Genomic DNA, 23,089 nt, shown 5'->3' with positions numbered 1-23,089 from the left:
ACTCCTTAGAAATAAAATACAACCACATTTAATAAAGACAGAGGGAATACCAGGCATAGATCCCAACTTGAATCATCATAGGAGGCACAGTATGAACACTAAAGGAAACTCAATATTTTTTCTTATAAATAAGCAGCTATGACTAAAATCAAGGAAAGCAAAAAATATTTTCACATTTATTTTAGTTTTCAGAATATGACTGTGTCTGAGGCCTTGCCACAGCAGCCATATCAGTTACCATATCCAACAAGCACTCCTCTGGAAGTAAACAGCTACTGTAGGTCGAGTGCAGAGCAAAACTGAGTCTACCAGTTAATCTGTTAGCTCTTTTTCTAGTACACATGGCTCCTAAGGGGTCAGTTATACATTGTACATTGAATTCAAATGAAGCAAGTATTCTAATAAGAAGAGATAATGACTTACTTTGTTTCTTAAGGTAAGTGGATTATGTGCTTATGCAAGAGGCTATCCGGTGGCAGCTGGAACATTTTACTTCAGCTGAGCCACGGCCTCTCGTCAATGGGGGCACTGTGAGGTGGAAATGGCACTGGACCCACCATTAGTAGGAAAGCAATGTTCACACCAGTTTGACAAGTTCTGGCACATAAAAGGAGTAAGGATATTATGCATCAAATTCATCAATCTGCTACTGTTAAGAAAGCTTACTTTTAAGGAGATACATTATGGACAATATTGAAATTGCCAAGGACACCAGGGTTTGAGTGAGGGGTGTCTGGTTTTTGTTTTGTTGGGTTTTTTTTGTTAGTTTTGGTTTGGTTTTTTTCGGTGAAGATAGAACATAACAGAAGGAAGAAAACTGAATTCAACTGCAAACTTCTAGAAATGAAACCTCCAGATGCTTTTGGAAGGACACTAGGCTGGAGGCTATTAAACAGATAATGGTTTCATTTGTAATTTAGGTAAACTTTTACATTTACAGAAACAGTAAAAGGAGAGTATAGAAGCTATGCTGAAATGTATTTGCACTTTCAAATGAGAAGTACTCAAGTCCTACAAAAAAGTCCTATCAGAAAACTACACCTCCAAATAATCTTAATATGCTATAAAAATATTTTCTGGAAAGAAAGTCAGATTTAATTTACACACACATCATACACAACATCCTCTCTTGACTCATAGTACTAAGCTCTATTTCAAAGGCACAAACTGCCAAAGCTACCAGAATTTCATTTGTATATATTAGTTGAAATCCTGAGTGAAAACAAAAGCAAGTACTGTGAAACCTGAGTACATATGTTAAATCATCTGTATTAGAACCTCTATCATCCCTCCAATATACTCTATAAAAAGACCACAAAATGATGCCTCAGCTCTCCATAAAACTGAAAGTGTGTCCTTGTAACAAGTAATGCTAACATTGCACTGTTAATGGGGAGGAAAAACAATACAATAAATTGCATGTTTTCTCTTATTCTAATGGAGCTATTGTGAAAAGAAAGGCTTGCTAACTCACAAATATAAAAGTTACAATGATCTAGGTACCTGTAAGAACTGCAGTGATCTTCTTTGTAAGCTGCTTAGATTTCCTTAACAGTAATTATTTTTACAAGGCACTTTGCTATATATCTGTAAATCTAGTATCTTATCTAAACTTAGGTGGTTTAGAAAATCTTGATTTTGGTACTTGAGAAGTAACTAGTGTTTCACTCCAGATCAACAAGAAAAATACCATGTCTCCATAGCAGTGCTGTGTCCAACTGATGAAGCTGCTTCCTTCAGCTCTGCTGAGAGCACAGAGGTTACAATCACATTTTCTAATTTGTCTTATTGCAGAAAAAACCCCTACAGTATCACCCTCTCAGAGAGCTCTTCTGCATTTGCTAAGGGAGATGAAATATGATAAACTTTAGAGAGCGCTTTCTCTTTGTGCGTGTGTGCAAAGTGAATTGAGCTAGACCATGGAGATGAGAGGGACAAGGTGTCATAAAGCAACTTTTGCTGGAAAACCCCTATCATCTAACAAATACCCATGCCTTCCAATTAATGCTTAAGCAAGTAATTTTCCCTCACCTTGTTGTTATATGCAGCTGACCATTTTAAAGGTCCCCATACTTTAATATCAGCAGAATCACAGAATCATTGAATATGCCAAGTTGGAAAGGACCCACTAGGATGGAGTCCAACTCCTGGCCCTGGTCAGGTCACCCCAAGAGTCACCCCTGTGCCTGAGAGCACTGTCCAAACACTTGCTGAAGTCTGTCAGGCTTGGTGTTGTGGCCACTTCCCTGAGGAACCTATTCCAGTGCCTAACCACCTTCTGGGTAAAAAACCTCTCCAACCTAGACCTCCCCGACTCAGCTTCATACTGTTTCCTTGAGTCCTGGTCACGAGAGTAAAAATCAGGTTTAACACTCAGCAACAATTATATTCAAATTCACCCTCTGGAGTACAGAGAACAAGTACTTTGAAGGTTGGTTTTTCATTCTAAAGTTTTTAATTCTAAAAGAATTTAAATATCCAAGTAACACAAAACATGTCTGAGAAACACTAAGATTTAGATTTAGAGATGGCATATAAATTTACTAGTGTCAACACTGATGTAACTTGCTTTTGGTTATCCATTATATGGAATGTACATTTTTGGTGGACAGCTTCAGCTGTCTATGGTTCCATGGTATGAAATACTCATTTCTATGCTTCTCTCAATTCAATCAGTATAAGGTAATTCTTCTAATTCTTAGACACTGCCTTTATTTCAGTATTGGAGAGAGAGCAATTAAAAGCCAGATTTCCTACAATGTAGATACCAGAACAAGGAAGAAATAGCATACTGGTTTTGTTCTTAGTGGGGTATAGTAATCTGCCTACTCCTTATGTTTCCATTTTACTGCAAGTAAGTATGTAAAAGTAAGTGAAATATAATTTATAAATCTTTTTATGCTTTGTTTATACATCTGCACAGATCTGAAACTGGACACATGGAAAAGGATTTTCCTCAAAAGTGATGTTAGCTGGAAACCTCATAGGTAAAACACAACCAAATTCCATCTCTTAAATGTTTTGCTTTCTTTCCCTTTTAATCCCTCACCTTAGTATCAACATTATCATTGATGTCTCCACTGTGAACATCTAGGTATTTTTAAATACTATAAAGCTAAATATAGCATTAGATTTAGCAAATATTCAATAGTTAGGAATACTCTCATGAAAAAAACACAGCTTTGTCTTGATGTCTTATGAAGTACAAGCTTGTAGTACCTCAGGTACATCCTAGAGAGAAAGGAACACCAAAGGCCACACCATGACCCTTGCAGGCCCTCCAGGAAATACCTACACTTCATATTTCTTGCTTACTTATTCACAATGGGACTTGCTAAGCAAATTAAACTGAAGACTGTCTGGTAAAATAGGTGAAGAGCCAGCAAGCAGAGGGGTATGTACTGAAAGAGTTAGACTTACTTAATAAGGGGCAAAAAATAATTTGCATGTCCCTGTAAAGAAATCTAAAGCTCATAAAACCTTTGCTATCTGTAAAGACACTGAACTCCATAATACTCTCCTGTACTTACAATATAAAATGAAAATAATTCTAAATTATAGGAACTGTTAAAAAAGGAAATATTAAAAAAGGGAAGGAGCATGGAGGAAGTCTGTACAGGCCAAAGGACTGTGGAAAATAAGTACCACACTACGGCACTGGCCGAAGGAGGCCGGGCACAAGGATAAACCCACCTGGCGATTCAGCTCCAGGCATGGGGCACGCAGGGGGCCGCTGGCCATGGCTGTGCTGGGCCGGCCCCTCAGGGCCCCCCGCACGGCCCTGTCTGTGAGGGCCCGGCTGGGAGCGCCAGGACAAAGCCAGAGCTGGACTGGAAATGCAGGGCAGGAGCGCCCGGCCACCGCAAGGCCCCACACTTGGAGTGTCCTCAGAGGCCGGGCAGCACCTGCTAGAGAGCAGGCCCTCCCCATGAAAGCAGAGGTGCATGCAAATAAAGCTGGTTATGTTCTCGTCTCCAATGGCTGCAGAGACCCTGCTGCAAGGCCGAGAAACGAGCAGACCAACAATTCCAGCTCTAACCTCACAAGGGACCATCCATACACTCTAAGCATCCACGTTCCACTGACAGTGTATGCATGTGGTTGAAGGTATTTGATTCATACGATATTCAACTTCCTAATCTTAAACATATTTTCCAAACACCTTATTTATAAAATCTAGCAAAACCAGCAAGTTCCACCCCTGCCATACCCACACAGCTGTCACCCTGTTTAACAGAGAACGTGCTCCTAAAATCTGGCCTGCCAGACAAAATGGAGCAACACTGAAGTTTCCAGTCCCCGGGGCCACCACTGCTGTACAGTGTCAGAACGCCATGACTTGGCAGAGTCTGCTGAAACCCCAGACTTGACCTCACTTACAGCAGATCTAATCCTTGTTTGGCAGCCCCAAGCACACGAGTAACTTAGTCACCACTGCCTCAAACATGTGACAGATGCCAGTGTACAGGCACATTCATTTCATAAAGTGCCTCTCAGGGGAAAAAAAAAGACATGGAAAAACTGCATCTTCAGTAAAAAATTGTGGGACATGATAAAATTCCCCCTTGTGACAGTAGAGCCATCTTAATGGCCTTTCTGTAGCTAATGGCCACATGGCATTGCCATTGCCACCAAAAGGGTTGAGCAACACAAATCAGGCTGCTTATTCCATACCTTGTAAGATTAAGATTAGAATCAGCTAAGACAGCTTCCTCACCACATCTCCATAAAATGCTATGAAAGCAAACAAAGAATTTCTAAAAAAGAATATAGCACTGAAGAGAGAATGAATTTCAAACTTAATAAGCATGGAGATAGGAAAGTCGTCTACCTGAGAGGTTCTCGTCTAGTGAAGCACAAAAAATCCCAGTGAGACAACCTGTATGAGAAATACTGATTTGAATTGGAGATGCAGTCTTGTAGAATGACTGTCACGACAACCTCTTGCTGCTGAAAGACAGAAGTGTCTTCTCCTTTGCCATTCTGATCTTCTGAAGACAGGTATTTTCCCTTATCTAATTCCTGGTATGACTTCATCTCTGAAACCATACTTGCTCTAAATTATGTATTCTATATTATCTGTTAAAACTGAGTTCATACAGAGTTGCACAAGATAGACAATACATAATCTAATCCCTTACTGCTACCCTGTTAACCTCCTAATCTAATAGTGTTTTCAGTTCTAAGCTTTTTTAATACTGTGGATCAGTTCACACCACTGAATCAGTTAAATTATCAGTACTGTAAAAGAGAATAGGAAACAATGCAGCTCCCTCTCAGGACCTGAAAAAGACAATTCCAATACTAGCTGTTGCACGATTTAACCATTTTTTATCTCCTATGGAAAAACTGGGGAAAAATCAGCAACTACTACACTTGTGAAGTCCTTTCCTTTAAGAAGAGTTACAGTTAAGTCAACTGACAACTCTGCAACTTGGTTTGTGTTTTGAAACAATACATTTAACCTGTACTCACAGCCTTTTAAAACTTCTTTACACCATTCTTCAACAAACATTGTTTTTTGTACTGATATTCACATTTCCACAAGTTAATGAACTCCCTCGATTAAGGCTTGAAGGTAGTCTGGAATTGTGTTACTGTAAAGTACTAGGTATGTAACTGTGGATAGCATCTTTGATCATATTGCAAATATCTTGTATCTCTCCCATTTTCTACAGAACCAACATAAGGCCGGCTTTCTGATTTGATCTATTCAACATTTGCTAAGTAGTTCCAGTGTCTCTGAAATGATCACACACCAGAAGATCTAAGAACACGCTTATTCTTTTGAAATACCTCCAAAAACGCTATTCCTCTTTTATTGCTAGCTTGTCATTATTGGTTCGTGCCATTTCCTTTAAAAATGAGTGGCTCTAATGCTATTGATTTAAGAAGTTCCACTCCAGGGAGCTCACATTAAATTCACTCAAATGATGTAATGTATTGGATTGTCCCATCATCTTAGTTCAAAAAATTCTCTAGGTTATAGAACAAGGCTAAGCTAAGAAAAGAAATCACCTTGGCAATTCCTTGGAATTAATAAATAAGTGAGAAGGCCCACACTTTTCCTTCAAGTTACAGCAAGTAATAAATCAATACACATCAAATCTATTACTTATTTTTTCCCATTCTCCTGTATGTCAGTAAGAGTAGATCACAGCTCTAATTACAACAATTACTTCTAGTGATGCTAATAAGATCAGATCAAAGTTATATGAAGCTGTTTTAAAGAGATTATTACTACTTTTCCAAGACCGAAAATTAAAGATCAATTAGCAGATGTCTATTTTGCAACATTTTAAAACTTGCATCCTCATCAGACACTTTCCCTGTTCCAGTTCTCTAAAAATGTTCACCTTTTTCTTTGAACACCCCCTAGAATGACATTCAATATCAATATACCAGGGTTACAGGTCAGCACTGTGTCTTATGGACCAAATATGATAACAAAGGTGATTTCACACATGAGTTGTTGCTGCTTTTTCCTTTCAGAAAAATGGAACAGGGAAAAAAAAAAAAGCACTATAAAGAATTTCAGTTTGCTCAGAATTACACCAATACACAAGGTAATTCCTTACAAGTGCTTTCTATGATCATTTAAACACCAAGTTCCAAGCTTTCGTAGTTACTGTGTGAGTGACATGATACCTTGTTTTAATCCTAGGAAAAATTCACCAGTTTCATCATCCCTTAGATCTGCCAATGTGAACTTTCCTGTGTTTCTCCCCCTCCCAGAGAGAGACAAGAACCAATACCGCACATCAGTTTATGCCATTTAAAACAAAAAATAACTTGCTCAGCCTATTATAAATGCTTCCTTCAATATAAAACCAAACAATCAACTGAAGAGAAATGAAACGTCAGAACAAAACAGGAACAAACAGGAAAAGAACTAAATGCTGAGCAAGTAAACCTCAGAGCAGGATCTAAAGGTCCCCAAGCTCAGGCTCTAGAGAATTCAAGCAGATCAATTTCCAAGGTCAGAAAACCTTCAATATCCAACTTTCAAGCATAAACAGAAATCCATCAGAAAAAGGCAAAGGGGGAAAGATTGTCTGGTCACAGTTTTCTACAAAAACACTGCTAACCTTGTAAATTCAGAAGGGTAATGGATTTTGTCAAACTGTCTTATGCTGCCTGGTAAATCCTGTCTGCTCAATGAGTCTATTTCTACAAAGCTTTGAAGGTTCTGAACACATTAAGCATAACAAACATATCTGAAGTTGACAAAATGTGGGTAATCATTTTCTTCATGACCCTTTGAGAATAAACCTACCATGACCTACCAAACATAGGTGGAAGGGCATGTTAGGTCATGCTTCCATAAGGTTCTTGCATTTGGCTTGTTAGTAGAACCGGGAAAAAAGTAACAATAAAGAAAAGCCCAAATCACAGAAAAAGGCCTCAAGCACAGAAGAAATGTTTGTCTTCCACTTACCAGCACCACTTCCAACTTCTACTAGGAATCTGCATAGTACTAGACAAAATTAATTTTGATACTGTTCTTCACTGAAAATTAGTGTAAGGCCAGTCAGTGACAGAATATTCATCCTCATTCCTCACTGGACCAGAAGTCATCAGAATGACTTACCTGTGTTACACCCTTTCCACAAATCAAATCTGTAAAGGCAACTTTCTACAGCACATCACCAAAGGCATAAAACAAGCCATGTAATCGTTACACTTTTCAAACCACATCTAAGCTAATAAACTAAAGAGATAAAAATCAAGTAATTTTAGGATAAACAGTGACTTGACAACCACTTTATCATCACCAAAACCTTCCTTTTACGTAGCACACATACCAATCAGCGAAAATACTTCAGTCTTGAAGTCAGGTATTTAAGGTCTTCAGAAATCTTACACATCTCGGTTTGTTTACATAAAATAAACAATTACCACATCAACTTCCCCCCATCATTACTTCTCTCTACATAACAGATGGTTACTCTTAACTGTAACAATCTTCACTTAAACATGGTATAAAGATGCAAAAAATTAAAAAAAAAATAAATCTAAGTTTCTCTCAATGTGCCTAGCCCTATCCATAATGATGTAAAGCAATCTGCATCTCAGATTTTTCTTGCTATATACATGAATGAATTCCTCCCTTCCTCAACAGTTAAACTACTACCTCTGAAGCAGTAAAGATACAGCCCATAACCAAAAATTATTAGTGCAGTAACTGACTTTCATATATTTGTGATATTATAGAAAAAGCAATGTTCTTCCTGAGAAGCCTTCTACTATCCCATGCCCTACCATCCTTCGCTCATGACACTGTAGCTTGCCTTATTAGTCCAAAAGGGATAAGACTGTCCTATTTCAAGATACGTGCAGTGTTATTTTACTGTGGATAGAGTATTTCCTAAATTTTGCTCCATTTAGAAAGCTAAAAAAGTTTCTATCCCTTCACTGTATGTTAATTCAAACAAAATAAAGATGTTCTGTTACGGGACTATGCTGGCTTTTTCTTCTTGGGAAAGCAAAGTACTTGGAATTACAAACTTCAGTTTCTTGTTCTGCTAATAAGAGATTAGAAGTTAACAATGCACACACTGTTACAGAAAATAAGACTTACTTGCTGGAACAAACAAGATATCTACTAATATCCACTAATATTAAAGCCTTTAAAAACATCCCCCGAAAGAGAAAAAGCAATCTACTGATCTGCAAATTGCAAATACTATAGGTTTTACTCTAGGCATCACAAAGGAAAACTTGAATTAGATTATCATATTATCATATAGTGCTACACACTGTGAAGTTTAAAGAAAAAACAATAAAACAGAGTTTGAGTTTCCTATACAGCTTTATTCTTAACTGTATTCAAAATAATATGATCTAAGCAACTAAGGTGGGAATGATACAGAATTATTATAGAAGAATACATTTTTATTAATTAAAATGGTTCCTCTTCCATAAAGAAGTAAGACATAGCACAAGCTGTTAAGTCACCCAGACATAATACAAGCAACATCCTCTTATGCAATGTGTCTCTTGCCCCATCTTTAACATAGTTTGAATTGCCACAACCTGGATACATGGAAGAGAAAATAAAGCAAACACCATAATCTAAAAGAAAGAGTTTCTTTTGTAACACATACGAAAAGATCTTTAAACACTTCTTGTAGCTCCGTCTCTAAGTTTTGTTCTCTCAAGGTTGCCATACATGACAACTCTTTTTCCTAAAATGTATCAACATTTTAATATAATACTTCTCTGCTTTTCCACTTTTTATATTGCCTATTTCAGCTATGAAAAGTTGCTTTCTATTGCCTTCCTCATGGGAAAGCTTTTTTTCCCCCCTGCATTCATACCAACAAAAGACTTCCATTGAAAAATCAAGTCTCACACTGTGCTCTCAAAACTAAGCTGGTTCATCCTGTTCTTGCTGACATGCAAGTCTAACAAAAGAACAAAAAAAAGTGATCATAAACACACCTTACCTTGAGAACCCTCCCAGTTGAGATCAGCGTGCATCAACACAAAAGTAGCTTTTAGGCTATTCTTTATTAAAGAATAACAGAACCATGCGCTAGGTCCAAGATCAACCCAATAGCAGGACCACACACTCCACTGCAGCTCAGTGTGTTATTTCTGTAATAGTCCCCCAAAAATGATTAAGAATGTTATACAGGCTGGTGTGTAGGGGAATGTGTGTGCTTGTAGGAAGGGTGGTGTTTATACTCCACAGAGATTCTCAAATCTGTTATCTTTTCCTTTGAAGTAGAACAAATGAAATGCACATATTCAATATTACATGGCACTGGGTTAATGTCGGACTTTCCAACAGGGGAAAAAGAGTTCTAACAACTCTTCAACTTGGTAAATTGAAGAAACAAATGCTGACTGGCTTCCTGGAACATGGAACTTTATATGGAAGACTAAAAGCCAAAAGGCATCTGGGAAAGGGAAGGTACTGGTCATCATTTGCTCATAAAAACACGATCTCTCACTGAGAATTTTTTTAACTCGCCACCAATCCACATATTTCTTCCCCTGTTAAATGTGTTAAACATTCCACTGAAGAATGTTAAGTCCTAAAATATTTTTCATTACAGAAAAATACTTGAAATAATGGACTTTATTTTATTAAGTCTATTAAGAGTATTTCAGAATATGGCTTAGAAAAACATCACCTGCCATCTGTTTTACTAAAGTTTCTACCAACCATAACATATCACATTGTTCATCTAATCTACACTTAACATGTTCTTTCACCCCAGAAGACTTTCTACTGACAAACATGACAAGACAGATGACTACACCTATACATGTGTATTTATTGGATATATGTATTGTGTGCACTCAACAGAACTGGCAACAGTCAGCACTGAAAACTAATACACACTTGTCAAAAAATGGAAGAAGCTCAGACTTTGTCTATTTCAATTATCTAAACCTTGCAGCCTGTAGCCTCAAAGCTGAAGATCAGTACACCTACATTAACAAAACTTCAACGCTAAGAAACAGGATAGCTTTTTCTAATTGCTATGGGTCAGCTTTGGAAACAAAAATAGCAAAATACATTAAGAGAATAGCACAATCTTAAAATGTTCAAGCTTTCAAGCTGCAGTACAATAAATACAGTCAAAATATCACTGCCTATCACTGAGTATACTCCACTGGGATAAGAGCCACCACATCTAAATTTAACTGTTTTATAGAAATTATTTTTAAGTTCCTGGGCAAGTGGCAGTATTTAACTGAACAACAAAGCCCGGAGTCAAAAAAACAAGTGCGAGTGGTATGGCTGTTCTTTGCTTAAACAAAAACCTGTGGACTCCTGCCTAAGAAAACAGTGCCTGAAACTGGGAGTATCCCCTTAGTATTATATGAGGATGACGTATGGTGTCAAGTCTCATAAACATCTTCCTTAATTACATTTGCACTGTAATTACCTTAGTTTTGCAATAAGATTTCTACAAATCATATTTAGGTCTAAAAAGGTGACGAACTAGAAGCAACATGCAAACAATCATCACTGTCTTTAAGGGAACCTGTTCTTCCCTCCTAATTCCCTGCTAAGAGCATTCATAGCCTGCAACACAGGTTAAGTGAAGCAACTTCTGTTCTTACTTCAGCATGATCAAGTCAACATTGTCACAGAGTCAGCACAGACAAAGTTATCTTGCTTCTGACTATACAGCTGCTGCCCATATATAGATACATATGTATCTATATATATACACACAAACATAGATACACACACATATATATGTATATATGCATGCATGTAGAGATATTCCTTCTACAGATAAGGAATAAGAAGCTGAGAGCAATTCCATTAAAGTATCTTCTGCTTCCGAAGGTGATGGTGCTTCTTGGAAGCACTTTGTGTGTGCTGTACACTGAATTTTCTACAATATAATAGGTCATTCTGGTGAAGAAAACGACAACAAAAAAAGGCACAGCTGTCTAAACTTCCTAAACTAGTTGTAAACTTCCTAAGCTATGGCTAATGGAAAGCTATCTACTTCAGCCTTGGAAAGACCCATAAACAGTATTTTGGGGGATTGTCACAAAAGTCTCCACTAGAACAATGGCCTAACAGTAAGCAAGAAATATTTATAGCTGACTTAAAATAACAGAATCAGAGAATCCTTAAGGTTGGAAAGGACCTCCAAGATCAGAGTCTAGCACTTTTTATCACCATGTTGTCAACCAGACCACAGCACTATGTGCCACATCGAGTAGTTTCATGGCTTCTAACAGCGTTTAACCCACTGACCAAACAACAGCTATGTAGTGGCTGCAAGCAGCAAGAGCTGAAGTTTTAGTGATTCTTTAACTTCAGAACCATACTTGGTAAATGGTAACAGAATGACAGCCAGGCATCCTTGATGACTCCTTGAGTATAATGAGGCCCATACTGCCAAAGATGAACTGTGATCAAGACTGAAAGGCAGACAACTCTTAGGTCATTGGAAATGAGAGGACGAAAGAGAAAGGAGATTAAGAAATACGAGTTTACACCAAAACATTACCTAACATGAGGTTGACTGCACACTGTCTCTGCAATGCAGCTATGTCAGAATTTGTCTTGAAGTGTTAATGAGGCTTTAAACTATCTTAACTGCAAACACAAACATAAGTACGTAAGGCACCCAGACTCTTGGCACAGTACTAACACATGTGACAAAGGCAGCTGGGAAGACAACAAAAACACAAAGAATTTACTGAGAGGACATGGCAATAAATAGAAAAATTCTCTCAATACATTTGTACAGAAGATTATTTAGTACTCAAATGAGACAAAGTTCACAAAATCCTGTCTGATTTTATTAGCCCTGTAAAGCACTTTTCAGACATGACTGTTCACTAGAGATCGACATCAGAGGAAAGAATTTCACTCTTCTGAAACAACAAGAAATAGATACGACATTCAAATCCAGCTTCAACAAAATACATTCTGAGCAAAGAAAATAGGTTAGCATGGGCACAGGAACAAAAATACATCATATGTGTAGAATGAGACAAAAGAATTAATGTCAAGGAAGAAAATAATCTCAAGAGGTGAAGTGTGCCTGAAGTGAGCATAAGAAGATCAGTATATTCTCATTTTCCATGTAACTCCTGAGCCCTTTCAGGCAACAGAAATATGTGCAAGACTGCACCACATAACTGAGTACAAGAAGGAAGCGAGGCAGGAATGAAGACGGGAAAAAAAATTACTAAAGGAAAAGAGGAGTCATGAAAATGAAAGCAACAAATAGGCAGATGTCCTCTGAAAAAACATGTTTCTTCTGAAATAAATCTGATACACTTCAATGTCACTAAAATGAAGTTCCTGGTAAACATGATTCCACATTAAAAAGGGGGCAACACACAACACAAGTAGAGAACCTATTCTATTCCTGATGGAAATCCATTTAAGAAAGACGTGCTCTACAAGCATATTGCTAACTGGCATTGACACTCAAACAATACACAGATAAGGTACTTACTTCATACTTCATAAGCAACTCGAAGATTATCTGTCATTTTCCATGGGCCTTTTCTGTTTTGTTGGAATATTCATGTAACATGATTTCTGCCACAATTGAAGAGCTTTTCCTTTCAGAAGCACTGATACAAATACTGCAATCCACTTGCACAGATGTTTCTGTATCTTGATTTTAAAAATAGGCCCTAGAAGTTCCCCGAATAATCTGAAACAATGTTCTTCACACACATTAAAGAACAGTGATTTCAGCTTTGAAGCTATATTCTCTTAACTGGGAAATACTAATCCTTCTATGAACTACACAGTACTCCAGACAATTTCTGCTGCACCGGAATGAGCAAAATGTCATAAAAACCTCCTTTCTCCAATAACAGAGACACCTAAACTCAACAGAATCACCAAGACTTATTCTTAGTTATAAAAAGAAAAAAAAGAAGTTTGAACTTTGTACTTTCAAGAGGATATTTTAAGTTTAAATGTATGCAATGTCTTAAGGAAAAAAATCCCAAACATTAAGAAAGCAAAAACTGGCAAACCCCTACTTTTCAGAAAGTGTACCAATCTTCCTCTCTTCATATCATTCCTTCTGTTCAGATAATTGAGTAGTATACATCATTTTAGCCAGTGACCCACATTACACCAGCATTAGCTGGTTTAACAATACTTAAGTAGAAAAAGGGCTTTAGTAGCTTACTATGTAAATTAGTAAACCACAGAAAAAGATAGTCAAAATTAACAGAAGCAATTCAGTGGTCATGTTTCAATATACTATCAGACTTAGCAAATAAAATGATATGAATTCTAAGTATTTAAACAGATTTGGGCATTTCCAGCAAATCAGGAATTATCAGGAGTTGATTAAATGAAGCATTTTGCCTAGAGAGAAGACTGGCCTGTGCATACAAATTGCATATTAAGTCAAATATTTTTACCTTTAGAGAAATTATTTTCAATAGTCATAGTCCCTAAAGGAGAACCTGTTCCTTTCCTCTGCAGACCTAATCCTGTCATAGTTTATTTCCAAATTCTTGCACAAAGTCTTTCTATAAGAATAATTTTTCAAGTTGTAACTGCAGAATAACAATGAACTCTTGAACTTACACACAGAAATATTCATAAACCTTTCCAGCAATAACAACAATCAGGACTACAATTGCAAAACTTCATTTTTTATCCAAAAAATCTGGATCCAGTATGGATTGGACTGTTTTAAACTGAAGTTGAAAAATTCCTCTCTACTGAAAGCCTTGAAGAAATTCTACCTATTAAAAGATTCACAAACAGTGCTGTGGCAGCACCAGTCCTGAAAATGCTCTGGAACTCCAACCTGACTACTAACAAGAAACATTTGATAGGGTTTTATAAAAGCTGTTTGCTTCATATAGAATAATCTTCACAAGTGTTCACAAAAAATTTGACCTGATAGCTGTATTTAGCTTGCTTAATATTTAGGTGACTTTCACTATTAAAGTATAGAATCCAGTGCATCAGTCATTAAGAGGAGAGGGTAGCCACTTCTCATCTCCATATACAAAATTTGACTATTCTCTCTTCAACAAAAATTTAAGTGAAAAAATAGATTTACAGCATTAAAGAGACATCCAATTCAATAAAACTAGGTCAGGAACTTACACTAACATCTAAAAAAAATGCAAAATCAAAAAGCACGGTTTTATTGCTCAGTGATTTATATTGAGAAAAGCTAATATTTCACAGAATTTCAGATGATCCTCAGTTCTAGTAGATTCAAACCTACCAGAAGTCTCAGTCACAATTTTTTTCCTCCACAGGTATTAATTTGAGGAGAAAAACCACAATCTTTCAAAAGCAGTTATTTTGTGATTCAATTTATAACTCAGTCAATAAAATTCTCCATTTGTATCAATTTCCCTTTGTAGTATGCCTCTCAGTGTAAATTTTAACAACAAAAAAACCCAGCACAAAGAACCCATGTGCAAAACCAGCATAGTTATAGTCAGACTGTCTCTGATAAGGTAAAACTTAGGAGCCTTCCTCCCCCCCACACTTAAAAGAGACCCTCGTTTTATCTCCTTAATACACTTCACTAAAAACTGTTCAGAAATTTCTATTAGCAATTTGGGGAAATGAATGGAAGAGTTAATAACCTCAGTCCTTTGCATCAAATTTAAAATGAAAATTAGTCCTGGCAGCTCACATTGGATGATCAGCTTTTTTCCTCTACTACCCATAATACCTGACAGCAATTTACAGTAGGCGGTCATCAACCACCACAACTCACAGGGAGGCAACTATTCTTCTAGTTCATTAGGTGACTCATTCAGGATGACACACAGGAATATTTTCATAACTGAATTTGTAACACCTGCATTCTTCACAAAATCAGCAGTGCTTTAACCATTACCCTGACCCAGAAACACTCACCAAGGTCTCTGAAGAGGAGACCAGAGCTGTTACTTAGGGCCTGGAGGAAGGTGACTAAATTAAAGCTGCTCTTATTTTACAGAATTTTCACTACTGTTTCTCCTGAAGTAGACAATCAGGGCTGTAGGTGATTAATACCTCTATTAAGAATGTAATTTTTCAGGTTTCAAAGTTCACATGTCCAAGTTAGTCCACATTCTTACTCCTATATGTAGTTAATGGAAATCCAAATTGCTTAAGTTTTACCAAGGACACAATCACTCAGAGACAGCAGAATTACAGACACTCTACATGACAGCCTTAGAAAGTCAGCTGTATTTGCAGTGATTTATATTTTTATATTTAGCATTAATTCTTAAACCAGTCAGGACACTTCTCTAAGATCATCTGTGACCTTCTCCATAAAATTTCCTCTGCAAGGCATCTTTTAGTATCATACAGTAATTAATATACTGGAAATTATCTTGCAACAAAGTGGTGGGTCTTGCTAGAGAAAGGGAAAAAAAAGGCAGAGACACATCTTTTAGGTCCCTTTCCCAGAAGAACTTCATGGTTAAGTTTAACCCACAAACTTTCCTTTTACCGCTCAGTCCTGTTTAGCCTTCTCTCAAACAAGCCTGGCCATGGTCATTACCCCTGTCACCATTACTAGTGTTACTCATGGACTGCAACTAAAGACAAATACAGCATACAGTACAGCAAGGAAGAACAATAATGATCTTTTCTATTCTACTTCCTATTCCTTTCCCAAACACTTTTGCCTTCAAAGTTCATACCTTGAAAGAATTTCACAGAAAACAGTAACATTTCTGCCAAAGGTTCATAGCTAACCAAAGTTCTGTTAAAGCAGACATTATCAGAACTGTTTTCATCCTCCTCCTGCAGTAGGCATCACACTACAATTAGCAGATATGGAATCCCATCAACTATTTATTGTCCAGTATCTGTCTATTTTGAAATTCTTCTGGAACATATCACAATTAACTTTGCACTGTGTGATTTTGCATTTCTAGCTGAATGTCAGCACACTTTGTTCCTTTGTCTAGAATATGTATGAATTTGCTGAAGGCACATATCCTTGAAGATCCCATTGGAAAGACCTCTGTGGAAATTGATCGTTTAGTCTTACTTTATTCTCTTCTTCTGGCCAGTTATTAATACAACAGGAGGTGGTTCCTCTTAATCCACAGCAGCTGATTTCCTTTAAAAGCCTTTGGCAGGAGGTCTTGTCAAAGGCTTTTTATAAATCGAAGTGCATTACACCAGCCATATACTTATTCCTCTCCCTCCCTGCACCCTCCGAGGATTCTAACTGCTTTATGATGCATGACTTGGAGCATTAGAAGGCCATCTTTTTTTTTAACTTGATGTGTTTAAAAATTTTTTATGGTGCTCTACTTTCTTGAAGCACTCAGTTCTACTTCTTTCTTAAGTCACTGTGGTATCACATTTGCAGCTTCCAGTCTTCTGGTACAACACAGCCTGTTCTAAGTGATGGATTACATCTGACAAAAAAAATTAGACACATGTCTGTGGCATTTTACAACCTGAGTAAATTTTAACTGGTTTGCATGATGTCGTATTAATTTATACTGATTTCCTCTCAACATATTTTAATTAAAAAGATCTTGTTGACCGTGCTCTTAAGAAATTCTTCTGTGTGAGAATTCATGTAAAGTCCTCCAGCAGTGAACACTTATGCAAAAAACTCCTGTGGCTTGTCTGTTGTAAGAGCACCTTCCATAAGAATTCCCTGATGTGCTGGCCACTGAACAGACCACAGCCTTCCTCACATTCTTCCCATTGTGAGTGATGTCAGTAATTACCTTACGGTTTTAATTTTAAACCTGTCATTCTTCAAACAGTTCTGCTCTTTGGAGGACTACTATCATCAGCTTTTTTCATTCTATTTAACCTACTGGGTTTTAGGTATTTTTTTAATTTCTTGACACGTTACTTCCAAGTCTCCAATCTGTTGTCTTGACATGCAAAACTCACCTTCATAGCTCTACCTCTTAATTTCTTCTTACTTGGCTTCACTGAGTCTGAGGCTTGACTTAATTTTTGGGAGGGGGAAGAATAAGTCTTATTAAAAAAATTGGGACTATTTTTGTTCATACAGGAATGCCATATACCAATACAAGACAGGTCATTTTTTCAAGATAACTGCCAAGTAACATCTCGAATCAGGCTTCCCGCATTGCCCAAGATTAACATTTCCTCTTTGCACATCAAGGTAGACAATCAAAAACCATCCTCAACAGCTGAAATAAGTATTGCCTCCACCACATTCAGTAGTAAGATTTGTTCCTCCTTCTCTGTCCTGAGTAAATGAACTGTACTACTTTTACAAAAACTTCTTCCTTTTGTTTTTTTCATGCCTTCTAGCATTTTTGCAATTGTCAATAATCTGATTATGTGCCTAAACAGCACAGCTACACTATCAGTCAACAAAACAGCAACTGTATTAACACCCTTCTCCTTTTAAGGTGTATTTCAATCCATTTAAACTAACATTGCTTACTTTATCCCATTTTCCTTAATCATACGGCATCTTTCTACTAAAGCAACTGATCTGTAATGCAGTTCCTACATATTCACATCCAGATATTGCAGTCTCTTTGCTTATCTCTCCTCCATCCAATTACTCTAAGCACTTACGGCATGAGTAAACTCATTTTAAAATAGTTATTTCAGTCTACTACCTTTCTCAAAAGGCACACAGCATTTTGGCAAAAGCATACAAGATCCCATGCTTTATCAGCTTGTCTATTTTTATATACCATTTAAGAGAACTTAATTTGGCTTTATTTTTCTTAAAATTCAGAAAAGAGGCAACAAGAGAAGAGAGACAGAAGTATTTTCCTTGGCCTTTCATCACTCACTGAAGTACTATCCAAAAAAACCCTTTTCTTCTACAGCTTTCAGTTTAAGGAATGATAAAAAATTTATTACAATAAAGCTAGTATACTTTTCATATTTTGTTACAGATTTTGACAAGGCAGAGTGCATCTCCAATCCCAGAGACTAAAAGGGAATCCTTGCATTTTTAATTCACCTGCCCATTCACTGTTCATTCCTACACTTTCCAGTAGTTCTCCACTGAAAAACCTTTCAGCCCCTTTGCCAGTTCCAGGGAGGTCTAACAGCACACCACCATTGTGCAGCAATCCTTCTTCTCAAGTCCTGCCCTGTGACAGCCCCTTCTCAGCCATGTGTTCCATGAAGCATTGCAGTGTCACCACCAGCTCACCATACCCAGGCACTGTGTGTTCATCTTCTCTGACACTACTGACACTGTTCTCAAGAATGCCTAAAAAGCTTCTTGCTCACCTGAATAATGTCTTTTGCTCAGTAATGGCTTCTTTCAACTCCCCTTTTCTATCATCATTGCTTGACCCTTCTCATTGGCAAGCTGAGACACCTGTCTGCATACTGGTCTATATGAACTTCCTGGGGTCTGGAAATTACTAACAGTATGGTAATAATACAACCCAACTCTACTACAGTTGGATTTTGTAGTGTACAGTTAATCACTGGACTCTATGATCTTTTCCAGCCTAAATCATTCTGTAATCTCACATCTTACCATAATAGTCATGAGAAACAAAAGAGCAGACAAAGCTACCTACAGTGACAGCAGGTGTTAACAAATGCCCAAAGTTCAGCAAGAATATGGCAGCTGGCAGTCCCCACTTACGGTCTCAAAATTATTTTGGCTCAGATGCTCTCTGGGTGGGATTTGCTTTCTACATATTTAGATATATGTTTCCATTAAAAATGTTAGTACACAGCAAATTACTGGCATTCCATTTATTAACTAGTGTAACCTTTACATTCTGTTAGACATTTCTGATGTAGCTCACTATCTGTCAAAGTCTGATGCCTTTTGTTGCATCCTCTTGAAATGTCAAAGTTTCATAACCTGCAGCTATTCTGTCACTTTATCTGACTTTGTATATGAAATAAATGTAGTGGGCATCAGATCACTGCATTTGGCCTGCTTGAAGGGTGAAAATTTTAAGTCACAGCTCAGGAACAAAGTAATATAATGTGGCAGCCTCTTATTAATAGCATGAAAGGAAGTAGAGCATGGAATAGCTTTCTTATTACACCAAAAATGACATATTAGATTACAGTATGCTTATTTTTTGTCAGATTATATAGTCATTGCTCCTAGAAGGACAGAGAATTAGAATATTTGTCTAGTTTTTTAAGCAAAATAAATTTTTCCAAGAGTCTGGAGGCTTCTTGGTTTTATTGTTTTCAAAACTATCATGACTAACAAATTACCTGTAATAAATATGCTGTTAAACAGAACTAAATTTTTTAACCACAGTTTTTCATATTTGTCCTATTTCAATTCTCTTGTGATTAACAGAAACACTGGACTATCTAAAGGTATAGAAAACAATCAAACGGAACCCTCAACCTCAAAATTAGAGGAGTTTCATTGCTATTCTGATACTTATTCAACCCTGCCAGTCTCTGCTTTGCTCAAAGCAATGTCTTCCCTCCCCCCTTCTATGGAAAAAACACCTTTGTAAGCATAGCTGGTGATGCACATACTTCAGCATGACCCAACATGCAAAACCTGCATTTGAACTAGTGAAACAATGAACAGTCATAAGAAAAAAAAAAGATGAAATCTGAATAGCACTACCTAAAAGGTGAGAAAAACCAGAGACTGCTCAGCACCCACACAGAAGAAACAGAGGACTGCTTCCCCAACCAGTGAAGACTCCTTAACTGTAGGCACAACAATTAAAACAAAAGATTGGATGACTCTCAGGTACTCACCTAGCAGGGAGGTCTCTTAAGGAAATCCATAAGCCCAAAGATATGCTGCTCCCCCAAATAAAAACAGCTAAAAAGCAGTAGCTTGAATTTGCTTTCATTTGTTAGCCAAAATTGACTATTTGATTTTGGAGAAGGGAAAACTTAGGTATCTTCCATATAGCATCCTCTGCTTTTCCCGGGTTTTCTCCACATGACATTACAATTGAGCTGTGCAGTACCTTATCACCAGCCACAAGAGGTACCACATTCAGGTAGCTGAGTACAGTTGAAGAAGACAAACAAATAATGTGTGAGATTAGAATGGTGTAGTACTTTGATACATTGATGCAAGTGCAACAAGCAAGTAGAGTATCACATCACTTACCTTTGCAAACCTTGGGAGTCAAAGCTAGACATCCTATGCTTAGGCTGTGTTACTTACCTGAGCCTTTTAAAGAAAATGACAATAGTAAACATGAGAAATTAAGATACTTGAAGTTGATCTGAAATCTCAGCCCAAGCACATTAAGTAATTTGACAACATTAGGCAAAGATATGCCTTTTCTTAACTTGTCTTAAGTACAGACTTCTCAATGCCAACATCTGGATAATGGCTGAACGGAAATCAGATAGGGAGAAACTGATAGCAGTAACTGCACAGTGCTTTCAGTGCCACCAGAGTTCCACCCACCCTGCAGCACACCCAGCCACTTCTGCCAGTCCTCTCCATGGACAGACCACCTGCTGCTGCCCTGCACAACAGATGGTGCTGAAAGATTAAAACCTCCATTTTAGGTTATGAGTTTTATCTGAAAGCCTAGCCTTATTGAGAGCATTCATCAGACAAATTCTAGTTTTCACTGTCACCACCTGGTTTGAGGGACCCTGACTAAGTTGTTTATCCTATCTAGGACTCTGATTGCATTGCATATGAAAAAACACTCCTCCAGTTCAACCAGATCTGGAAACAGAGACAGCAATTCACTAGCATGTACTCCCTCGGTAAGTCTTTAAGCATGCCCAGTACTGACCTAGCTAATCTCCCAAGGCCAAAATGACAAGAATTCTTGAATGTATTAAATGATTTACATATTGGACTGGGGTGGGGCACCGCACATGTCTGTTTCTACAAAGCTGTAATTCATCTGATACCAACTGCATACATAATGGCTGATCCTCCTACGAACCCAGCATGAATAGCCAAATAGCTGCCTTCTCACAATTTAGTCTACGAGCTTTGACACAGTCAGAATACCAAAATAAACATTAATAATCTTGTTTTGCAGCAAAATTACAGTTGCTACCTAAATATCTAACCATTTTATTCTTTTAGTCATTCTATTCTTCAAGCTCCCTTGGGAAAGTAAAGCTATTAGCTGCATGCCATTTTCAGCTCTAAGACGCCCAGATGACCTGATATAATAACTCAGTCTTTGTTTTTGCCATTTACTCTCAACATTTAAACCAGTATACACTCGTTCTTGAGAGGTATAACCTGCATGCTAGACCCCACTGAGTGTCCTTCCTTTACATTTTTGATGTCTTAGATTTGTCTTAGACCAAAAAAAACCAAAAACAAAACAACAAAAAGAAAATACAAAAAACAATTTAAAAACAACTCAGGTACAGACACAAAAATTTCAGTGAACAAATGTTTACTTGCCACTGGGAGACACTTGTCAAGCTCCACTTTCTCAGTAACAGGCCTGATGAGTGGAGAAATGAGAGCAACACTTTTCCCTTGAAGCAAACTCAGCTTGTGTATAATACCAGTTAAAAGGAAGGACGCTTCACAGACATATCGCTGCTGGAGAACACAACAGCAAGGCCCTTCCGTGAGACATTAGAAAGCTGTGTCAGTAATGGAGATAGTGAAGTTGCTCTCCACAATGCGTAACAGCAGCATACAGGATGCATTACACTATAAAAGCTTCAAACATGCACACAAAAGAAGCAGACATTACATCAGAGGCACATCCTGAAATCGCAGGAGTAAAAGGGGATTTTATTTTTTCTTTTTAAATACACAGAACTAGGGTAACGTCTATATACCATTACAATACATTGTGAGGGATTTATCATCTCAGATTAAAACACAGGGGTTTTTTTCATAAGTGAAATAAAGGGCAGTAACTGCACAAATCACCAAAGCTCCATCCTAAGATCAAATAATTAACTTCACCATACTTGAGCAACTTTATACCTCTTATTAAATGACATGGTAGTTCACAATGCTACCAGATTTAGAAAATACAAAGGAGTGGAAATCTTGAATCGATTTTAGAAAATATTTTCTTTATGTAGGCGATGCTTTCTTCCTCCCTCATTTATATCCGTCTCTACTGCAGCAATATCAGTCCAAGAGTCACATTACTCCAGGTCATCAATGTTATAAATATGGCACTGGAGGAAGGAGTCATTACGATCTGAGCAGTTGCTTCTACTGATTTGGCTTTTATCATATATCGCTGTAGTAGGAGAGGAGTCTAATGTTAGCACTGCAGTAAATGGCAATATTGCTAATCAAGAGAACAAAACACTTTACATCAGGGAGGCATCCTTCAAACTAACTGTGCTGCAACAGGAGCCTTCAGGAACTTCTGCAGAAATAAACAGAAAAACAATCCTTACTTCTCTTAGTTTCTCACACTTCCTGATGCCCCAATACTCTCCAGATGCCTCAGTTTCATAAAGAGTTCTCTTCATGCAGGGAACAGCACCTCTCAATAAGGTTCTTAACAACCAACCTATGGAAACCCGGTCTAAGCATTCTCTCGGGTTTAATTTTTAAATGTACACTTAAGCTGATTAACACTGCCAAGTATTTAATGCTTTCAGCATTTTAAACAGTTGAAGTATGAAATTCAAGTCCAAGTCCACAACATTACATCCTCAGATAAACAGCTCTTTTGTACCATTTTTAAGGTTTTGCTACCTCCCTGCTTTCCTTACATATCT

At 37.4% G+C, this 23,089-nt stretch overlaps 1 protein-coding gene across 7 annotated transcripts in view; it reads right to left on the bottom strand.

Annotated features, from left to right (window-relative positions):
• Positions 1-23,089, bottom strand: part of ATP11A (ATPase phospholipid transporting 11A) — a 115,542-nt gene that overhangs the window by 72,063 nt on the left and 20,390 nt on the right. For 3 of the 7 annotated variants that reach the window (XM_015638084.3, XM_015638067.3, XM_015638075.3), the window contains exon 1: positions 3,694-3,782. The exons of 1 other annotated variant lie outside the window; for it this stretch is intronic. In XM_015638084.3, the coding sequence (XP_015493570.1) occupies positions 3,694-3,741 (48 nt within the window). In that variant the 5' untranslated portion in view covers positions 3,742-3,782. Of the gene's footprint in view, positions 1-3,693; positions 3,783-23,089 lie in introns of those variants that run through there. 3 more of the 7 variants (XM_015638102.3, XM_015638057.3, XM_015638066.3) reach the window with 3 other exon arrangements.

Source organism: Parus major, chromosome 1 (assembly GCF_001522545.3).
Source record: "Parus major isolate Abel chromosome 1, Parus_major1.1, whole genome shotgun sequence".
Lineage (NCBI taxonomy): Eukaryota > Metazoa > Chordata > Aves > Passeriformes > Paridae > Parus > Parus major.
The sequence above is the reverse complement of the archived record's forward strand: the minus strand, read 5'-3'. Positions and strand labels throughout refer to the sequence as shown.